The sequence below is a fragment of the Saccopteryx bilineata genome, chromosome 9, assembly GCF_036850765.1.
Source record: "Saccopteryx bilineata isolate mSacBil1 chromosome 9, mSacBil1_pri_phased_curated, whole genome shotgun sequence".
NCBI classification, from domain to species: Eukaryota; Metazoa; Chordata; class Mammalia; order Chiroptera; family Emballonuridae; genus Saccopteryx; species Saccopteryx bilineata.
In genome coordinates this window covers 22379432-22397439 of record NC_089498.1, presented here as the reverse complement: position 1 = coordinate 22397439, position 18008 = coordinate 22379432, and the positions used below count along the sequence as shown (strand labels likewise).

Genomic DNA, 18008 nt, shown 5'->3' with positions numbered 1-18008 from the left:
GAAACAACACCATTTTACATACCCACCAGGAGTGTAAGAGAATTCAAAGTTTTCTACTATTTTTCCAACACTTTAAAAAATATTGTAGCCGTTCTAGTAGGGTGTCTCATTGTGGTTTTGATTTGCATTTCCTTAGTGATATTTTCCAGTGATGTTGAGCAACTTTTCATGTGCTTATTGGCCATTTGTATATTTCCCTTGGAGAAATGTCTGTTCAAATCATTTGCCCATGTTTGAATTAGGTTGTTTTTGTTGTTGTAGGCGTTCTTTATATTAACTTCTTATTGGATATATGATTTGAAAATATTTTCTCCCATTCACAAACAGTCTTTTCACTTTCCTGATGTCCTTTGATGCATAAAAGTTTTAAATTTTGATGAAGCCCAATTTATCAATTTTTTTGTTGTTGCTTGTAATTTTGGAGTCATAGCTAAGAAACTATTGCCAAATTTAGCTTGGTTCTGAGCTCTACAACAGTGATGTCATTCTGAAAGTAATCTGAAAGTTGCAGTTTTCTTTCAAAATTATGTTCTTTCATAGTTCACTCATTTTCATGGCTGTATAATATTTCATTATATAAATATACCACACATAATTTACCCTTTCCTTATTAATGGACTTTGTGTTATTTCTAGTATTTTGATATTACTTCAGTACTACCGTGAATATCCCAAAGTGATTCTTTGGTACACTCTAGTTTAAGAACCTCTTGCCTTCTTTAATGAATAAAGCAATCTTTTATTAAGTTGCTATTAAGTTTTAGTTGAATAGTAACTGGGACAAGCAGGTGAAGACATTTGACTGAAGCACATAAATTTTTTCTCATCTGCCTATTTGGATTAATTACTGTACTATAAAACTGTAGGAACTACTGCCTGACCAGGTGGTGCGCAGTGGATAGAGCATCGAACTGGGATGCGGAGGACCCAGGTTCGAGACCCTGAGGTCGCCAGCTTGAGTGCGCGCTCATCTGGTTTGAGCAAAAGTTCACCAGCTTGGACCCAAGGTCGCTGGCTTGAGCAAGGGGTTACTCGGTCTGCTATAGCTCCCCGTCAAGGCACATATGAAAAAGCAATCAATAAACAATTAAGGTGCCCACAAAAAAGATGCTTCTTATCTCTCTCCATTCCTGTCTGTCTCTATCTATCCCTCTCTCTGTCTCTGTCACAAAAACAAAACAAAGACCCCCCCCCCCCAAATAAACCATAGGAACTACTGCCATTGAATATGGTATGTGCCAGTCTACACTATAGCTTTAACCATTTTGGGGTAATTTATTGCAAAGAGCAATCAGAGAAGATACATTTTACTGATTTCAGGTTGGAGGGCTATTAAGCAATCGGGAGATGTCAACACAGGACAGGGGAAATGGCTATGAAGAGAAAGTGCCTTTTTAGAGCCCCACCTCAGCCGGGTTGCAGGAGTGTCTGTAATAGGTTTGACACAACCCCAAGAAAGGTTTTATTTTCCATGCTGAATGCCCTCCAAAACAAAGAGATACAGATTGGTGGTTCCTCCCCGAGCCCTGCAGGGGCTGATTTCGGGAAACCCTTTGGCAGCTACCTGGGGTCATGATGTGGCCAGGTTTCTTTGGGGTTTGTAAAAGAACACCAGGCAAAACTCAAGTGTGAAGCAAGAGCTCGACTCTTAACAGGGGTGTTTGTGGCTTTGTTACCGGAAAATGCCAGTGACCTTAGCAAGGCCAAAGTTGTGTAGACACAGGAGTTACAACATTGCGAGGGGGTGGGGTAAGACAGCACAGGGATAAAAGTGTTCGCAGCGCAGCCCAGAGCACTGCTCTTCCCGAGGCAGGACCAGCCGAAGATGAGGTGAGTCCGCAGCTCTGCCCACTGTCCCTCCCTTTCTCTGGTTCATTCTCTTATCCCCCTTTGTATACATCTTTTCTCTACATGACAGCTCAGAGGCAGAAGTCTACAGGACAGAAGAAAAATCTGACAAAAAAAATAGGGCAAATCGCTCATCCCAGTGACAGAAAGGGTAGAGTGTGTTAGATTCTCTGCCTTTCTGCATCCAGCAGAGAGGATGCGTGCAGGCACCGCTATCCTTCCCGGGAGCCATGACTTACTCTACGGGATATCTTTTCTCCCCTTGAGGTTGTGACGTTTTCATCTCTGTAGGAGATGACAGCAGCTCCCATGGTAGGCTTCCTGGTATTTTAAATATATTTATTAGCAGATTTTTTTTCTTCTTAAAAATGTATAATGAGAGACCAATAGTGACATATTTGGGTGATACAATTAAGACACTTTGATTTTTTATCAAAATGAAAAGATTTTTTGAGTTGTCGAAGTAGCAAGACTAGGAGCGTAACGCAGCGACCTCTGAGTAGCTGGCCCGTGTGGGGAGACGGTCCCCTGGTTGGTGTGGCACCTACACTGACGCCCACGTCCGGCCGTGCTCTCGGAGGCTGGTTCTCTTCCCAGGAGCCTCTGGCACTTTGGGGTTTGATATACCATTTCTTGAAGGCAAATTATCATAAAATTAGAAAAATAACCATACAAGTATTTTAAATAAAATATTTAAAAAACCTCTCCTTAAGGAAAAATTTGAAAGTAGAGACCGGCCTTCATCCCCACATTCCCGTCTTCAACTGTCGCACGTTTTATAAGCAGTGTCCTTGTAGCCCAGTACTGAGGGGTGCCCAAGGGGAGTTTCTCTTTGCTCGAGAGCGCATGTGTTACTACTAGTGTAAGGTTTCCTGAACGCCGCCAGAAACCGAGGCCACACACTGCAAGCCTTTCTGTCTTGGGGGTCCCTCTCCGCAGTTTATGTGGCATTCCCAGCCGCACAGAGCTTGCTGGACCTGGGTGTACTGGAAGCTGTAATGTGTTTGGTGGGTCCCAGCGCTTCTGAATCGCTCTTCTTTCCTGGCGGCCCGATGGGAGACGTGTGTGTGCAAAGCAGGGGGGCAGCTTTGCATCCTTCCCGTCTTCTCTCTGCAGCGCCCTGGGAGCTGTTGTCGCCCTGCTGCTCTGCGGGCAGCTTTTTGCAGTGGACACTGGCAGCGAGAGCACAGATAATGCAGGTAGGTATCTGGGTTTGGGCAGGAGCGGTACCTCCCAGCACTGCTGTGTCCGACCCTATCAGATCTGCGCACTCTCCCCAGAAAGACCCAGGCCCCTCTTCTCATCCTCATCTCTGGTCTTTCAATACTCTGAAGAACATGGGAGAGCCAGACAGAAATCAGGGAAGACGGCCCACCCCTGGGCTCCCATCCGGGGTGGAGGGAGGTTGACGTGCAGAGCAGCTTCCTTTCACCTGACTTTTCAGGAGTCTCTGGGAGCAATTTCTGAATGCTAACCTCCTCTTCGCATTTTTCTTTGCAGATGACAGTTGTCCAAAGCCCACTGTGATTGCAAATGGCCACGTGGAGCACTTGGTTCGCTATCGCTGTAGTAACTACTACCGACTGCGCACGGAAGGAGATGGTAGGAGCACAGGTGTCCCTGCCTCCCCTCCCGGCGTTCCCATGATAAATGGAGGGGGGGGGAGGATGGCTAGAAAATTCATGTGCTATCCTTGCAGCCAGATGTAGATTCTTTATTTAAAAACATTTTGTTGACTGATTTTACAGAGAGAGGAGAGAGGAGTGGGGAGGTAGAGCAAGACATATCAACTCATAGTTGCTTCACTTTAGTTGTTCATTGATTGCTGTTGTTTGTGCCTTGACTGGGTAAGCCCAGAGTTTTGAACTGGTGACCTCAGCATTCCAGGTGGATGCTTTATCCACTGTGCCACCACAGGCCAGGTGAGATGCAGGTTCTAATAAGGGTTCTGTTACCTTTGGGCAAATGAACTTTGCTCAGCCTGGAGCCTGCCTTTTGCTAAGGGGAGGCGATGCCATGTAGCCTACCCATCTCAGAGTGAGATCTGCATGCACCAAGGAAGTGGCAGAGAACAAGCGATGGTGATGACACTTGGTGGCCCTTCCTTTAGGAGGTACTGTGTTCCTGCACTGTCCGAAGTTCTTTATCGCTCACTTAGTCCTCACAACATCCCTCTACAGAAATATTATTATTTGCTGATGAGGAAACTGAGGCACAGAGAGCTAACTTGCCCAATATCGGGTAGCCTGTAAGAGGTAGAGTCAGGATTTGAACCCTGATTCCTACTCTGTATTATGTCACCATGATCACCATGGTCACAATTCTGTCCTGCTGGGTCTCCCTGGTGGCTCCTCCCTTCCTCCCCTCGCCCTGCCCTTTTCTGACCTTCCCCTTCTCTAGTCCTTCTCTTTAAATACCTCCTCTCCCTACAAGAGGTCCAGATTCACTTTCTCTTTTGGCTCATTATTTTTTTTCCATTTTGTTTCAGGAGTGTACACCTTAAACAGTGAGAAGAAGTGGACAAATGATGTCACTGGAGAGAAGCTTCCCGAATGTGAAGCAGGTAGGAGCCCAGGGGCCTGGGAAGCAGACCAAGGACAGATGCTGAGAGCCCAGTGCTTGGGCAGGTATCTTGGTCAGAATGTCCTGGAGACACATCTCCCTCCTGTGTGGCTTCTACTGAGCACACAAAAGGCAAAACCAGAAACCAGGCAGAACCACAAATGGCCGCAGAGAATTGAGCAGTTAGGCGATGCATCTTGTTCATGTGGGCCTGCATGGCATTGACTGAATCCACTGTGTACAGACAGCCTGTCCAGAGAGCCCAAGGTCAAGGGTAAAGCCAGTTTCAGGAAGAAAAAGTCAAGGGAAGACATAGCTAAACCTTATCCACGGAAGTACAACAGAAGGCTGGAGATGGACTGGGACTTCTATTTCTTGCTGTTAGGAAGAGCTATTGCTCTCTCCTTTTCCCTCTTGGAACAAGAGGATTTTGCCTACCCTCTTCTGCTCCCAGTGGTGCGGAACAGCTAACCTGCCTTGTATTAACTGCAGTAGCTACATAATCTGAGTTGTAGCCAATGCTGCTATTGATCTTTCTTTATTCAGAGAGAATGAGTTAGTATAGCTCCTCGCCCTTCCAGTGAATTTCAAGGAATTGTGGACATGTCCTTGTTGTAATAAATTGTTTAAATAAACATATAGTTCATCAGTCAGGGTTTCAAATTCTCAGTGTTCCTTTTGTGAGTTAGGAAAGCAAGACATAGAACTCTGCCTCAGCGATGAGAACAACTGAATGCGAGCATTGGAAATGAGAGGACAGATGTTAAGGACAAAGGGAAATATCGCTGGCTCTGAAGAATGTACAATGATAATATTTAGACAGCAATGACAGCCAAAGCTTTACCGCTCCTCCCAGACTGGGAGATTCTCATGATTTCCTTGCTCTCCTTGACAGTGTGCGGAAAGCCCAAGAACCCAGTGGACCAGGTGCAGCGGATCCTGGGTGGGTCGGTGGATGCCAAAGACAGCTTCCCCTGGCAGGCTAAGATGGTTTCACACCATAATCTCACCTCCGGGGCCACGCTGATCAATGAACAATGGCTGCTGACTACAGCTAAAAATCTCTTCCTGGGTCATAAAGATGATGCAAAAGCAGAAGACATCGCCCCTACTTTAAGACTCTTTGTGGGGAAAAATCAGCCTGTGGAGATTGAGAAGGTGGTTCTCCACCCTGACCACCTCCAGGTTGACATCGGGCTCATCAAACTCAAACAGAAGGTGCCCGTTGGTGAGAAAGTAATGCCCATTTGCTTGCCTTCCAAAGATTATGCTCAAGTGAAACGTATAGGTTATGTAGCTGGCTGGGGGCGAAATTCCAACTTTAATTTTACTGAGCTACTGAAGTACGTCATGTTGCCTGTGGCTGACCAGGACAGCTGTGTACAGCACTATGAAGAGAGCTTAGTGCCCGAGAAGAAGAAGCCAAAGAGCCCCGTAGGGGTGCAGCCCATACTGAACGAGCATACCTTCTGTGCTGGCATGAGCAAGTACCAGGAAGACACCTGCTATGGGGATGCTGGCAGTGCCTTTGCTGTGTACGACACAGATGACGAGACCTGGTATGCCGCTGGGATCCTGAGCTTCGACAAGAGCTGCAGCGTGGCCGAGTATGGTGTGTATGTGAAGGTGACCTCCATTCTGGACTGGGTTCGGAAAACTGTGGCCGACAACTAATACAAGCGGGCTGGAAGCCTTTGCCTGAAAGCTAGATTTCACTCCAGAAGAGGGAAAATGGGATGGGAGCGGAGGGGAGAAAGCCTAGTGTGAAACTGAGGGGCTCAGTGCTGCAGGGCTGAGACAATCAATAAAGAACTTGCTTCTGACTGATTTCTGAGCTTTTTGTTTGTAGCCTTGGGCCTTTTTTACCTTCTCCTTTATGGTACAGCAGCAGCCAAGTGGCAGAGTCTACTGGGAGTGTGGCAGAAACACCCCAGGTCAACTGGGGATCCCTAAGTCTGTCCCACTGTGGGGGTCTGACTCATTGAGTGCCTACTGAGGCAGGACTCAGAAAAGTCATCATTATCCCAGTTTTACACATAAGGGAACAGACTCAGAGAAGCGAAGTGATTTGCTTAAGGTTACACAGCTGTCAGGTAGTGAAGCCGAACCTTGAACCTACATCTGCCTGAACACAAATCCTGAGCTCTTTTCCCTGCTTCCTTTGCCTCTTCAAAGTGAGTGAGGACAAAGGGTGCAGGTCTGGTGAGGAAGATGCTAGATCAAAGTAGGATGAAAACAAGTGTTTTGACATAGACATTTGTGGTCCAGCACACCAGCATCGCAGAAAACAAAGTAATAGGGCATAAAGGCAGGCTCTCTGGACTTGCTGGGTCCAAATCAGAGCCTGGCCATAAATGTGCCAAGTGCCTTATGTTCCTTGCTCATCCGTTCCCTGGTCTTTCCAGGAGGGGCTTAAGCCAGTCTTTAAAGTCCCTGCCAGTAGTAACATTCTGGGACTCAATAACAGGTTAGTCATCATGGAATTTGCCCATTAAAAAAATTTTTTTTTGTATTTTTCTGAAGTGAGAAGCAAGGGGCCACAGACCGACACCCACATGCGCCCAATGGGGATCCACCCGGCATGCCCACCAGGGGGTGATGCTCTGCCCCTCTGGGGCGTTGCTCTGTTGCAACCGGAGCCATTCTAGCACCTGAGGCGGAGGCTGTCCTCAGCGTCTGGGCCAACTTTGCTCCAAAGGAGTCTTGGCTGCGGGAGGGGAAGAGAGAGGCAGAGAAAAAGAAGGGGAAGGGTAGAGAAGCAGATGGGCGCTTCTCTTGTGTGCCCTGGCTGGGAATCGAACCTGGGACTTCCACATGCCGGCCGATGCTCTACTGCTGAGCCAATTGGCCAGGGCTGAATTTGCCTATTTTAATAACTTTGAAGAATTCTTGCTTTTCCTGGTTCCCCTGGCACAACCTGCCACCACTTGGGCAAATTACTGCTCCTCTCAAAGCTCATGGAGGTTATTGGTATGGGTTTTCTAGAATGAGATCGATGCAGAGTGGGAGGAAAGCGGGCCAGGCAGCATGTGACCTGTTGGCAACCACTGACTTTACTGCCAACAGAAGCCCAGTTCCGTGCAGGGCCGCGTGGTCACTGCAACCAACCCATCCTCCTTGCCAGGGGCTTCCCTTCCCAGCCTGGTCTGCAGGCTGATTTCATGCAACCTGGTGCTGAGGAATGTGACACAGAGGGAAGGCTGCTGGGCCATCTGTCCTTCCTGATGAAAGGAGAGAGCCACTCCAGGAATGAGACAAGCCCTTTCATCACAACCTATCTTCTCCCCTCCCCCTGCTTTGATGGTGGTCATGATGCACGGTACTGCAGCAGTCACCTTAGGACCACGAGGCCACCAGCACAGGAATGAAGAATGAACACGCTGACCTGAGTCTCTGATAATGTCATTGAGCTATTGAGTTCACTCTAGACCTGCCTCCCTCCAGACGTCTATGAAAAAATGACACCATCAGTGCCTGTTACTGTTAGCTGGATGTTCTGTCCCTCACAACCTAAATCACACAGTATTTGATGTGTTTTAAGCGCTCAGACACCAGCAAAAACTCAGAACTTGCATGCATAAAATTCTTGAATCTTCTTTCCTCCCGAGGGTTTCTCTGAAGTGTACTGATTTATGCTTTTGTTCTTATCTTAGTTGCTTTCCATTCCACGAGTATTGATTGACTGCATACTTTATGCCCTCTTCCATTTTAGATGCTGTGTAAATACAAATGACTCCTGGATGGGAACAAAGGCTTCCTAGAGGAGGCAATGCCAGAGCCATAAAGGAAAACAGGAAGTACTCCTGCCCAAAGGGGAAGGGCGTTTCAGGAGAGGGCCCAGGGGAAAGAAGGCCCCGGGACTAGGGGATGGCAGGGAGCACTCAGAGAACCAGAGAGGAGCCTCCCCAGGGCTGGGCAGGAGGTGCTGCAGGTAAGGAGGGCTGAGAGGATAAGTGAACTGAGAAAATGCCCAAGGTTTTCTCATTATATTTGTCCTGAGTGGTGACCAGAAGCCACTTACCCCAAATAGGTAATTCTTCAGGAAAACTGGGTACTTATGTTACTGCCAGAAGAAAATGGTAAAACTATCCTAAGAGGCTTTAAAAAAATGTGTTTATATGATTTTTCAGTTACTGGCTATTATCTCTTTCATAGATTCCAGAATATAGGTCTAAGTCCTTCATGGGTCCACTAGCTCTGACCTGTTGAAAATTATTAATGGATCTGGAGAATGCATGTAAGGAGAACTTCACAGTGAAGGCTAGACTCTGCTGAGAGAAAGACATCAGGTGGTTATACCACGAGGAGAGGCCATATTTTGGTATGACAAGAAGGTACATTGGTGACGGGTCCATGTACTGAAGGCTTATAGCAGAAAAAAGTTCAGTTAGGAAAAGAGCTTCCTGTCTGACCTGTGTTGGTGCAGTGGATAAGGCGTTGACTTGGAATGCTGAGGTCACTGGTTCAAGACCGCAGGCTTGCCTGGTCAAGGAACATATAAGAAGCTACTATGAGTTGATGCTTCCCATTCCTCCTCTTCCCCTTTCTCTCAAATCAATCAATATATGTATTTTTTAATGGAGAGGTGAGGAGGCAGAGAGAGAGACTCCTGCATGTGCCCTGACTGGGATCCACACAGCAAGCTCCCTACTGGGGAATGCTCACCCTATCTGGGGCCACTGCCCTGTTGTTCGGCAACTGAGCTATTTTAAGCACCTGATGCAAGGCCATGGAGCCATCCTCCACTTCCTCAAACTATTGCAACCATGGCTGTGGGAAGGGAAGAGAGAGAGAGAGCAGGATGGAGAGTTAGAGGTGGAGAAGCAGATGGTTGCTTCTGTGTGCCCTGACCAGGAATTGAACCCAGGACTTCCACAACCCGGGCCAATGCTCTACCACTGAGCCAACCAGCCAGGGCCACATAAAAATCTTAAAAAGAAAAAAGGAAAAGGGCTTTTTATCTTCAAGTATTCTGAAAACATTTTCCTGGGAGACCCTTATCTTTGTGAAATGGATGACTCAAATGGCTTGCATTGACTCCTGTAAAGGGTAGGGGAAAGCAGGCCCTATTCTTTCTTAATTGAATTTATTGGGGTGATACTGGTTTGCAAAACTACAAAGGTTTCAAGTGTACAACTCAATAAAACACCATCTGCACCCTGCGGCACCCGCCCATTGTTCCGAGCAGTTTCTTTCTGTCCCCACTTCCCTGCTTTTGTCCACTTCCACCTACCCCCCACCTTCTTTCCCTCTGGCTATCACCACATTCTTGTCTGTGCCTATGTGTTATGTATGTGTTTTTGGCTAATCCCTTCACCTTCTTTCATTCTGTTCCCACTATCCCCCCGCCCTCTGCCCTGACAGCTGTCAGTCTGTTCCGTGTGTCCATTCCTGTGTTTCTATTTTGTTCACTAGATTCCACATAAAAGTGAGATCATATGGTACTTGTCTTCCTCTGCCTGGCTTAGTTCACTTAGCATAGTAAATCTACAGATCAATCCATAATGTCGCAAAAGGTAAGACTTATTTTATGGTCATGAAGTATTGCATTATGTACCACAGCTTTTTTATCCACTCATCTACTGACAGGCACTTATAGGCTGTTTTCCGATCTTGGCTATTATAAAAAACACTGCAATGAACATAGGGGTGCATGTATTCTTTCGAATTAGTGTTTCAGGATTCATAGGTTATATTCCCAGAAGTGGGACTGCTGGCTCAAAAGGCAGTTCCATTATTATTTTTTGAGGAATCTCCATACTGTTTTCCACAGTGGCTGTACCAGTCTGCATTCCCACCAACAGTGCACGAGGATTTCCTTTTCTCCACATCCATGCCAACACTTGTTGTTTGTTGATTTATTGATGATAGTCACTCTAACAGGTGTGAGGTGATATCTAATTGTTGTTTTAATGTGCATTTCTCTGATCATTAGTGATGTTAAGCATCTTCTCATATGTCAACTGGCCATCTGAATGTCCTCTTTAGAGATGTGTCTATTCAGGTCCTTTCTTCATTTTTTAATTGAATTGTCTTCTGGTGTTGAATTGTTAGTTCTTTGTATATTTTAAAAATTAACCCCTAATCAGATGTAGCACGGGGAGCCCCTATTCTTTCTAACAATTCTGATATCTCTTTCTAGTCATGAGCCCTTGAAGTAGTTTTCTGTCTCAGGAGGAGGTAGAATTCTGACTTCTCACAGAGCCCTGTTCTTACTTACTAAGAGTCTGTAATTCTTTGTTCAGTTCAAATTGGGTGCTGGATGGCAAAGGTTCAAGTTCCACTTCCTGGGCATTTTAATAGCACAAAGGCTAATAACTTTTCAAACCAGGGCAGTTTTCAAAGTCTGAGTCAGAAAGGCTCCAGAATAAACACACTTGCCACTATCAGTGGAGAATTATTCATTCCAAGAGAAACTGGGATAATAGGGCTGGAGATGAGAGACTGTGAAGAATATAAACATGTGAGTTAAAAAACAGACAAGGTTGAAGGTGAGGGAGGGATGTGTGTGTACACGTATAGGGTAGAAAATAAGTATTTTTGTTCTTTCCATTTCACTTATGTATAAATAAACATAGTTAAATTAAAATTGTAGTAGTCGATGTTAGGACAAATTTGTATTATGTTAAGGGGTAAAGAAAAGCACAATATAAATAAAAGTCAAACAGATCACGTGGGGAAACTCATCACGGTTGACTTGACTGCCGTGAGGTTTGTGGGGAGTAAACACCTGGGCTTCCCATGTCATCCCATCCTGGAGGGTCTTCCGCTCGGGGCAGGTATTCTCCACACAAGTCAAACCTCTGCTCCGCCAGGGCACTGAGCACACTTCCGAAGGACTCCAGAGGAACAGCACAGCTGCACTCAGATACTGTTTCGAGTGTGCCTTCTCTTCATCTTTAACAGTAGTTACTGTGCTAAATGTCTTGATAGAGAAGGTCATATTTGGGAATATTCTTGGGATCAATAGGACTTTGGACAATAAGTTTTCCCCTCATTGCTCCTCGATAAATTACTTCAATCAAATCTATGAAGTCTTGTTTGGTTTTGAAACTTCCCACAAACTTAGTGTGATCTGGAGACCTAGATAGCACAGAAGAGAAACAACCTTGCTCAGAACAATTAACGGTACTTGCTGAAGACCTTCAGGATAAACAAAATGAGTAGTAGGTCTTTTACTTTATTCTGGTGAGAGATACTTTAGACATAAGGCCCGACAGTGATTTTTCCATTTGCAATTACAGGGCCCATTTGAGAGACGATTAAACCCCGAGCTGTGGGCCACCGGGATGGCATGGGCACCCTGTCATATGCAAAGCTTCAAAATGCATTTTACCCACTTCTCAACTCATTATCAAATAGAATTCTTTGAGTACTGGTGTGGGCATAGTTTGTTTCTGTGTTTGGCTAGGCACTGTGCAAAGCCCCAGTCATGGTCTCCAAGTTCTAGTCATTCTATTTTTGAGTAGTGGCTGTTAACTTTCTTTCTTCCTTTCCTCCCTTCCTTCCTCTTTCTCTTCCCTTCCCTCCCCTTCCTTCCCCTTCCCCTCCCTCCTATCCTTTCTTTCTCTCTCTCATTTTCTTTCTTTTACTATTTCAAACATCAAGTATGTCTATTATAAAAATTTGTTAGACAAAAATATTTTCACATTTTGGTGTATAGCCCTCAAATCATATGTATGTATATATGTGTATGTGTATGTCTTTTTTCAAGTAATGGAAATTATATCATACATACTATATTGCAATGTGCTTTTTTCCAACTAACATGTATTTTTTTCAAAGATGTTAATCATACATCTACAACATCAGAATAAATTGGTATCTAGTATCCCTTTGTGGACATTTAACTTCTATGTATTTTGCTTCCTAAACAATGATGAGATAAGTATCCATAGAGCCAATTTTGCCCACTTTCAGGATTATTTTCATTCAGATAAATTTCTGGAAATGAAATTGCTGGGTTAAAAATCTGACACACATCTTGCCTGATCAGTGGTGGCGCAGTGGATAGAGCATTGACCTGGGACACTGAGGTCTCAGGTTAGAAACCCTAAGGTTGCTGGCTTGAGCATGGGCTCATCGGACTTGAGTGCAGGGTCACCGGCTTGAGCATGGGATCACAGACACAACCCCATGGTCGCTGGCTTGAACCCAAAGGTTCAAGCTTGAGCTTTAGGCCCAAGGTCCCTGGCTTGAGCAAGGGGGTCCCTGGTTCGGTTTGAGCCCCTGGTCAAGGCATGTATGAGAAGCAATCAGCGAACAACTGAAGAGTGCCACAACTACAATGTGATGCTCCTCATATCTCTCCCCCACACCCCGCTAGAAATAAAAATTTAAAAAAAATTGACAACTTTAAAGGTGTTTAGTATGTAATGTCATAAATTGCCCTCTGAAAATACTGCACCGAATTAACACTTATATCAATTGTATTCTAGGAGAATAAATACCTTCAGAACACTTAAAAATACATAATATTTTATGCATTTTCAAACTGAAAATGACAAAGCAGGTGCACAGATCTAGAGGAGTGGATATCTCAACCATAGTAAGAAGTAATAATAATTATGGATATTTTCAAAATAAATATTAAATACTGGGGTACTGATTGGATGGAGTGGGAGGCATTAAGAAGACTTCATGTTACTTATTCCTGACAGGTTTCAACAAAAGAATAACTTCTTTCCTGGCAATAGACAAGGAACTTGTCAAAAAAGAAGCACGTCTTACTTTGCTGTAAGGAGTACTGCTTTTACAAATGCAACCTACTAGTCCTAGAAGTTTAAGAACAATGACATGTATTATTTTGAATGAAATTCCTGGGAAATTTTTAAGAAAATAGTTCTATATTTTCTAGACTGAAGGATGGTTAGTGCTTCACAGACTGTACTATTCTTTCACACTTAAAGTGGGAAATTAAAATTTGCCAATCATGCCAGAACACTCATTTTGCACCAAGTTTCACAATAAAAAATAGAAAGTGCCTCAATTGAGGACATGCATCAATACAAGACTCACCGAGCCACCACTGCATGCAAATAGGTAAGTTATGGAAAATGCTAAAAGGGAAACTTTCGGACAGCAACAGCGTCATGTCAATGTAACTTACCCATAATCCACTTTCATATGTTGCCCATTGAAGAAAAACACAGTAGATGGAATATAACTGATGTCAAAATAGTGTGTATAAACTGGAGTTTGGTCCACATCTACCAGATATATAGCTGCCATTTTGCTCAGTTCAGAAGAGGTCTTAGAAAGCTGCAAATGAGGAGATAGATGTGGTTATAATATGAAAGGTAGCTAGTGTTTCTTCTGTACAATGCTTTAATAAAATATTCTGTTTGAAAAAAGTTCTTGGGCCAAGAATTTAGCCTGTTTGAGTTCCACATTAGACACAGTGTAACCTTAGTATTCAGAATCTGAATCACTGTTGGTACTGTTATGAGAGGGTTCTGGATAAATTGTGTGACTATATTCTATATTTAATTTTTGCTCTACTTTTTCTTTTTTTTTTTTTTTGTGACAGGGTCAGAGAGAGAGACAGACAGGGACAGACAGACGGGAAGGGAGAGAGATGAGAAACATCAATTCTTTGTTGCGGCTCCTTAGTTGTTCATTGATTGCTTTCTCATATGTGCCTTGATGGGGGGCTACAGCAGACCGAGTAACCCCTTGCTCAAGCCAGCATCCTTGGGTCCAAGCTGGTGAGCTTTGCTCAAACCAGATGAGCCTGCGCTCAAGCTGCCGACCTTGGGGTCTCGAACCTGGGTCCTCCACATCCCAGTCCTATGCTCTATCCACTGTGCCACCGCCTGGTCAGGCTCTACTTTCTTTTTTAATTTTACTTTGAAAGTATGTTTATGAAAGATGGGGACAGTGAAACAAGGAATGGCTTAGGTCAGAAGAAGCAATAGGAGAGCTTAGGCAGAGCTGCTTTGGCTCACTGGGAAGTCAGAGGCAAGGGGCCTTGGAGACAGGCTCAGGGGTCAGCCTGGGACGAGCTGCCACTGCCTACTCTCCCCTGGTTACAAGTCTTGTGGGGACCCTGAGGGTTTAGGACATGCACACCTGAGATGGAGGAAAGGCATGGGCATGCTCCTGGGAGGGAGACTGCACCTGTTTTAGTCTTGATTGTACAGACTTTATAAACTTTTTATGGACTTATAAAATTCATGTTCACTTTAAGCAAAAACAAGTCATAAATATGATATGTACATGTACTACAGACAACGGAATTCCCCCACGCCTCTTCCCTTCTTATTCCCACATAAACGATAGTTATAAAAAACAAAACAGCAAACACTTACATGGCACTTATTATATGCTAACTGTCCTAACTGCTTTCCACATTGTGTGTGTGTGTGAAAGAGACAGACAGAGAGAGGAACAGATACGGAAAGACAGGAAGGGAGAGAGATGAGAAGCATGAATTCTTAGTTGCGGCACCTTAGTTGTTCATTGATTGCTTTCTCATATGTGCTTTTACTGGGGTCTGGTGGGAGCTACAGCAGAGCAAGTAACCCCTTGCTCAACCTAGCAATACTGGACTCAAGCCAGCCACCTTGGGCTTCAAGCCAGTGACTTTCAGCTTCAAGTCAGTGACCATGGGGTCACATCTATGATCCCACACTCAAGCCAGCAACCCCGCACTCAAGCTGGTGAGTCCACACTCAAGCTGGTGAGCCTTGCTCAAACCAGATAAGCCCATGCTCAAGCCGGTGACCTTGGGGTTTCGAACCTGGGTCCTCTGTGTCCCAGTCCAATGCTCTATCCACTGCGCCACCGCCTGGTCAGGCTTTCCACTTTTAATTCATTTAATCCTTACAACATTCCTATGAGGTGAGCGCAGTCACAGTCCCCATTTCATAGATAGGGAAACCGAGGCACAGGGAGCTAACTTGCCCCTGGTCACAGAGCGAGTGGGCAGTTAGGCCTGGATGTGAATTCAGGCAGGTTGGCTTCAGAGTCTGTAGCCTTGACCTTTAGTGGTAGGCCTTGCTCCTGCAGCTGAAGGTATAATCCTCTGACCCTTCCCCCCACCAGAGTGACACATCACACCCACATATTTAATCGCGGTAATGAGAAAACATACACTCCATCCACATAGTGATGTGAGCAACAGAAATAGTGGAAGAGGTGTTAGTCCTGGGGTAGGTCTCTTTCCATAATAAACAGAGGCAAGCATACAATCCTGTCCCAAACTGCCCTCCCTACTCATCAGACTATGAAGACGGGTTGTGAAGTCAGGGACTATCATCGGGCACACACCATAGAAGCAGCACACTAATAGAGCATATTTGCAGGCAAAGAAAACAAAGTTCAAATCCCAGCTCTGCAATTTGATGGTTCTGTGCCTATGAGAAGTCACCTGACCTCTCTGGCATTCACTTCTCCTCTTGGGAACAGTAATAGCAAAAAACCCTGTGTTGTAAGCGATAATGTTCATAAATGCTTGTTCATAACATTTCTGGTCTTTCACTGCCTTGGTGAACTGGAGCTTCGACAGCTGCTCATGGAGAAGGACAACTAGGGCAGATTCAGCACAATCACAGATTTAGGGGTTCACTCTTAGTGAAAGTGTACTAACAACTGACCAGCTACATCCCAGATCCTGCCTGTGCTCTTGCATGCACTTTGCAGATGCTGAAGTAAAAATGTACAGATTTTTAATAAAAACCAAAAATTCACTTACAATATCATCTAGTTGCAGACAGACAGGATCCTCGTCTCTCCCAAACCTGAGAACCAGCACCTTCTCTGCAGTGCTCTTTATCACCTGGTCGACTTCTTTTTTGCTGGTCAGCTTGGGCAATAGAAAGCTCATCTTGAAATAATCCAAGTATCAATCCTCACTGTTAGTCCTGAAATAAAGCTGCAATGTCTAAATGCAGATTAAGGGCATAAGACTTCATTCTTAAAAAAAAATTTAATTTTTGGAGTAGGTAATGCACGTTTTTTTTTTCCAGAGGGAAAACTGGGTTTCATATAACAGTATCAAGAAGTAAAAGGAACACACTCAACACACAATCTGGTGGCAAAAAGTCTACCAGTTTAAAAAGCAACAATGCAGAAAGGTACAGAGTGAAAAACCCTCCTCCCTTTGTCTTCCCTCAACTGGTCTAGGTGCCACTGTCCCAATTCTCCGCACACACCAGGTAACTACTTTCATTAGTTCCTCATACATCCTTCAGAGTTTTACTATGCATTCACTAAAAAATACAAACGTGCTCTCTGTGAGGAACCAGATTTTGAGTGGGTACTTCCTTGTACCAGACTTTACATCTCTAGAATGTGAAGAACTTCTAAAAAATTAATGACCCTCAACCCCAGCCCAAGAACACCCCTGGAAGATATCACGAAGGACCCATGGGTCAACACTGGGCAGGAGGAGGAACTAAGGCCATACCGCAAGCCGCCCTGGGGGCACCTGGACCCTTAGGTAACAGAAGAAATTAAGAACATGGGATTTTAGCAGCAGGGCACATACAGGAACAGATTGGTGTTCCTATCTCTCTCTTTCTCTCTCCCTCTCTGGCTAAAAATCAATCAATAAAGAAATTTTAAAAAGACATTAAGTTGGCAAAGATTAAACAAAAACGGAGAGTATGAATGAAGGGCAGGCATTCATAATCCCGGCTGGAATGAAGAAAAGCAAGACTTTTACTGAGGGAAAGCTGAAATACTCTGACCACCAATTGCAGCGCTGAGAATTTATTCTCAGGAAATAATTAGGCACATGCACAAAGATTTACATACAAAGGGTATTCATCCCATTTATAAGGGTAAAAAAACAAAACAAAACAAAACTGGAACTTAAATGGTAATTTAATAACAGGATTGGTGAAATAAAAGATAGTACAGTCCTGCAATATTCTAATGTACAGTCACTAAATACTGTGCTAGAGATGAACATTTTAGATACTGAAAACTTCTCATGCTAAAAAAGGTCTAGACCACTGTGTTAACACACTCTATATCTATAGTCTGGTACAAAAGCTAACTATAGTACAAATGTACTTATTTATAAAGAAAAGTAACTGGGAAGGAATACCCTTAAACACCACTAGTGGCTAGCTCTGCGTGTGGACAGGTGAGTTTTATTCACACTGGAGTGCGTGTCTTTATCTTTTCAAAATAGTCGATATAGTTGACCCTTGAACAACGCAGGGGTTCGAACGCCTACAGCCCGCGCAGCCGAGAATTCAGCGTAACTTAAGTCGGCCGCGACCTACCCGGATACCCAACCGTGGATGGAAAATGCACTAGGCCCTTGAAACACACCGTGCGGTTCGAACCCGCGTTGTTTTAAGGGTCACTGGTAAATTTTTAATGGTGTCTATCATAAAGAAGACGACACTTACTTTACTTGTACAAGTCGCCTCCCTCTGTTCAACGTCAACACTGTCAGCAACCCTGCCCTCTTTTTCAGAGTCGGGATGCTGGCGGTTCCATTCTTCAGTCGGAAGCGCTACTCGGACCCGAAACCAAAGTAACCCAGGCCTGCTGCCACACGACCCTGCGCAGCACACTTCCGGAGACAAAAACGGAAACGGAAACGGAAACCGCTCGGTGCGGCGGACTAACCGGTCCAACAAC

General features: G+C 44.7%; 2 protein-coding genes across 4 annotated transcripts in view; one reads left to right on the top strand and one right to left on the bottom strand.

Annotated features, from left to right (window-relative positions):
* TXNL4B (thioredoxin like 4B) overlaps window positions 1-17943 on the bottom strand; it is a 42077-nt gene extending 24134 nt beyond the window's left edge. Inside the window, exons 1-4 of one of the 3 annotated variants that reach the window (XM_066243922.1) lie at window positions 17774-17941; window positions 16105-16284; window positions 13519-13670; window positions 6387-11492 (exon numbers count right to left, since the gene is read on the bottom strand). In XM_066243922.1, the coding sequence (XP_066100019.1) occupies window positions 11327-11492; window positions 13519-13670; window positions 16105-16236 (450 nt within the window). In that variant the 5' untranslated portion in view covers window positions 16237-16284; window positions 17774-17941 and the 3' untranslated portion in view covers window positions 6387-11326. Of the gene's footprint in view, window positions 1-6386; window positions 11493-13518; window positions 13671-16104; window positions 16285-17773 lie in introns of those variants that run through there. The other 2 variants (XM_066243921.1, XM_066243923.1) reach the window with 2 other exon arrangements.
* On the top strand, window positions 1679-6236 carry LOC136313504 (haptoglobin-like). Its single transcript, XM_066243920.1, has 5 exons — window positions 1679-1829; window positions 2964-3046; window positions 3348-3449; window positions 4336-4410; window positions 5305-6236. The coding sequence occupies exons 1-5, from the start codon at window positions 1825-1827 to the stop codon at window positions 6081-6083; spliced, it is 1044 nt and encodes a 347-aa protein (XP_066100017.1). The 5' UTR covers window positions 1679-1824; the 3' UTR covers window positions 6084-6236.
* Window positions 17944-18008: the final 65 nt, after the last annotated feature.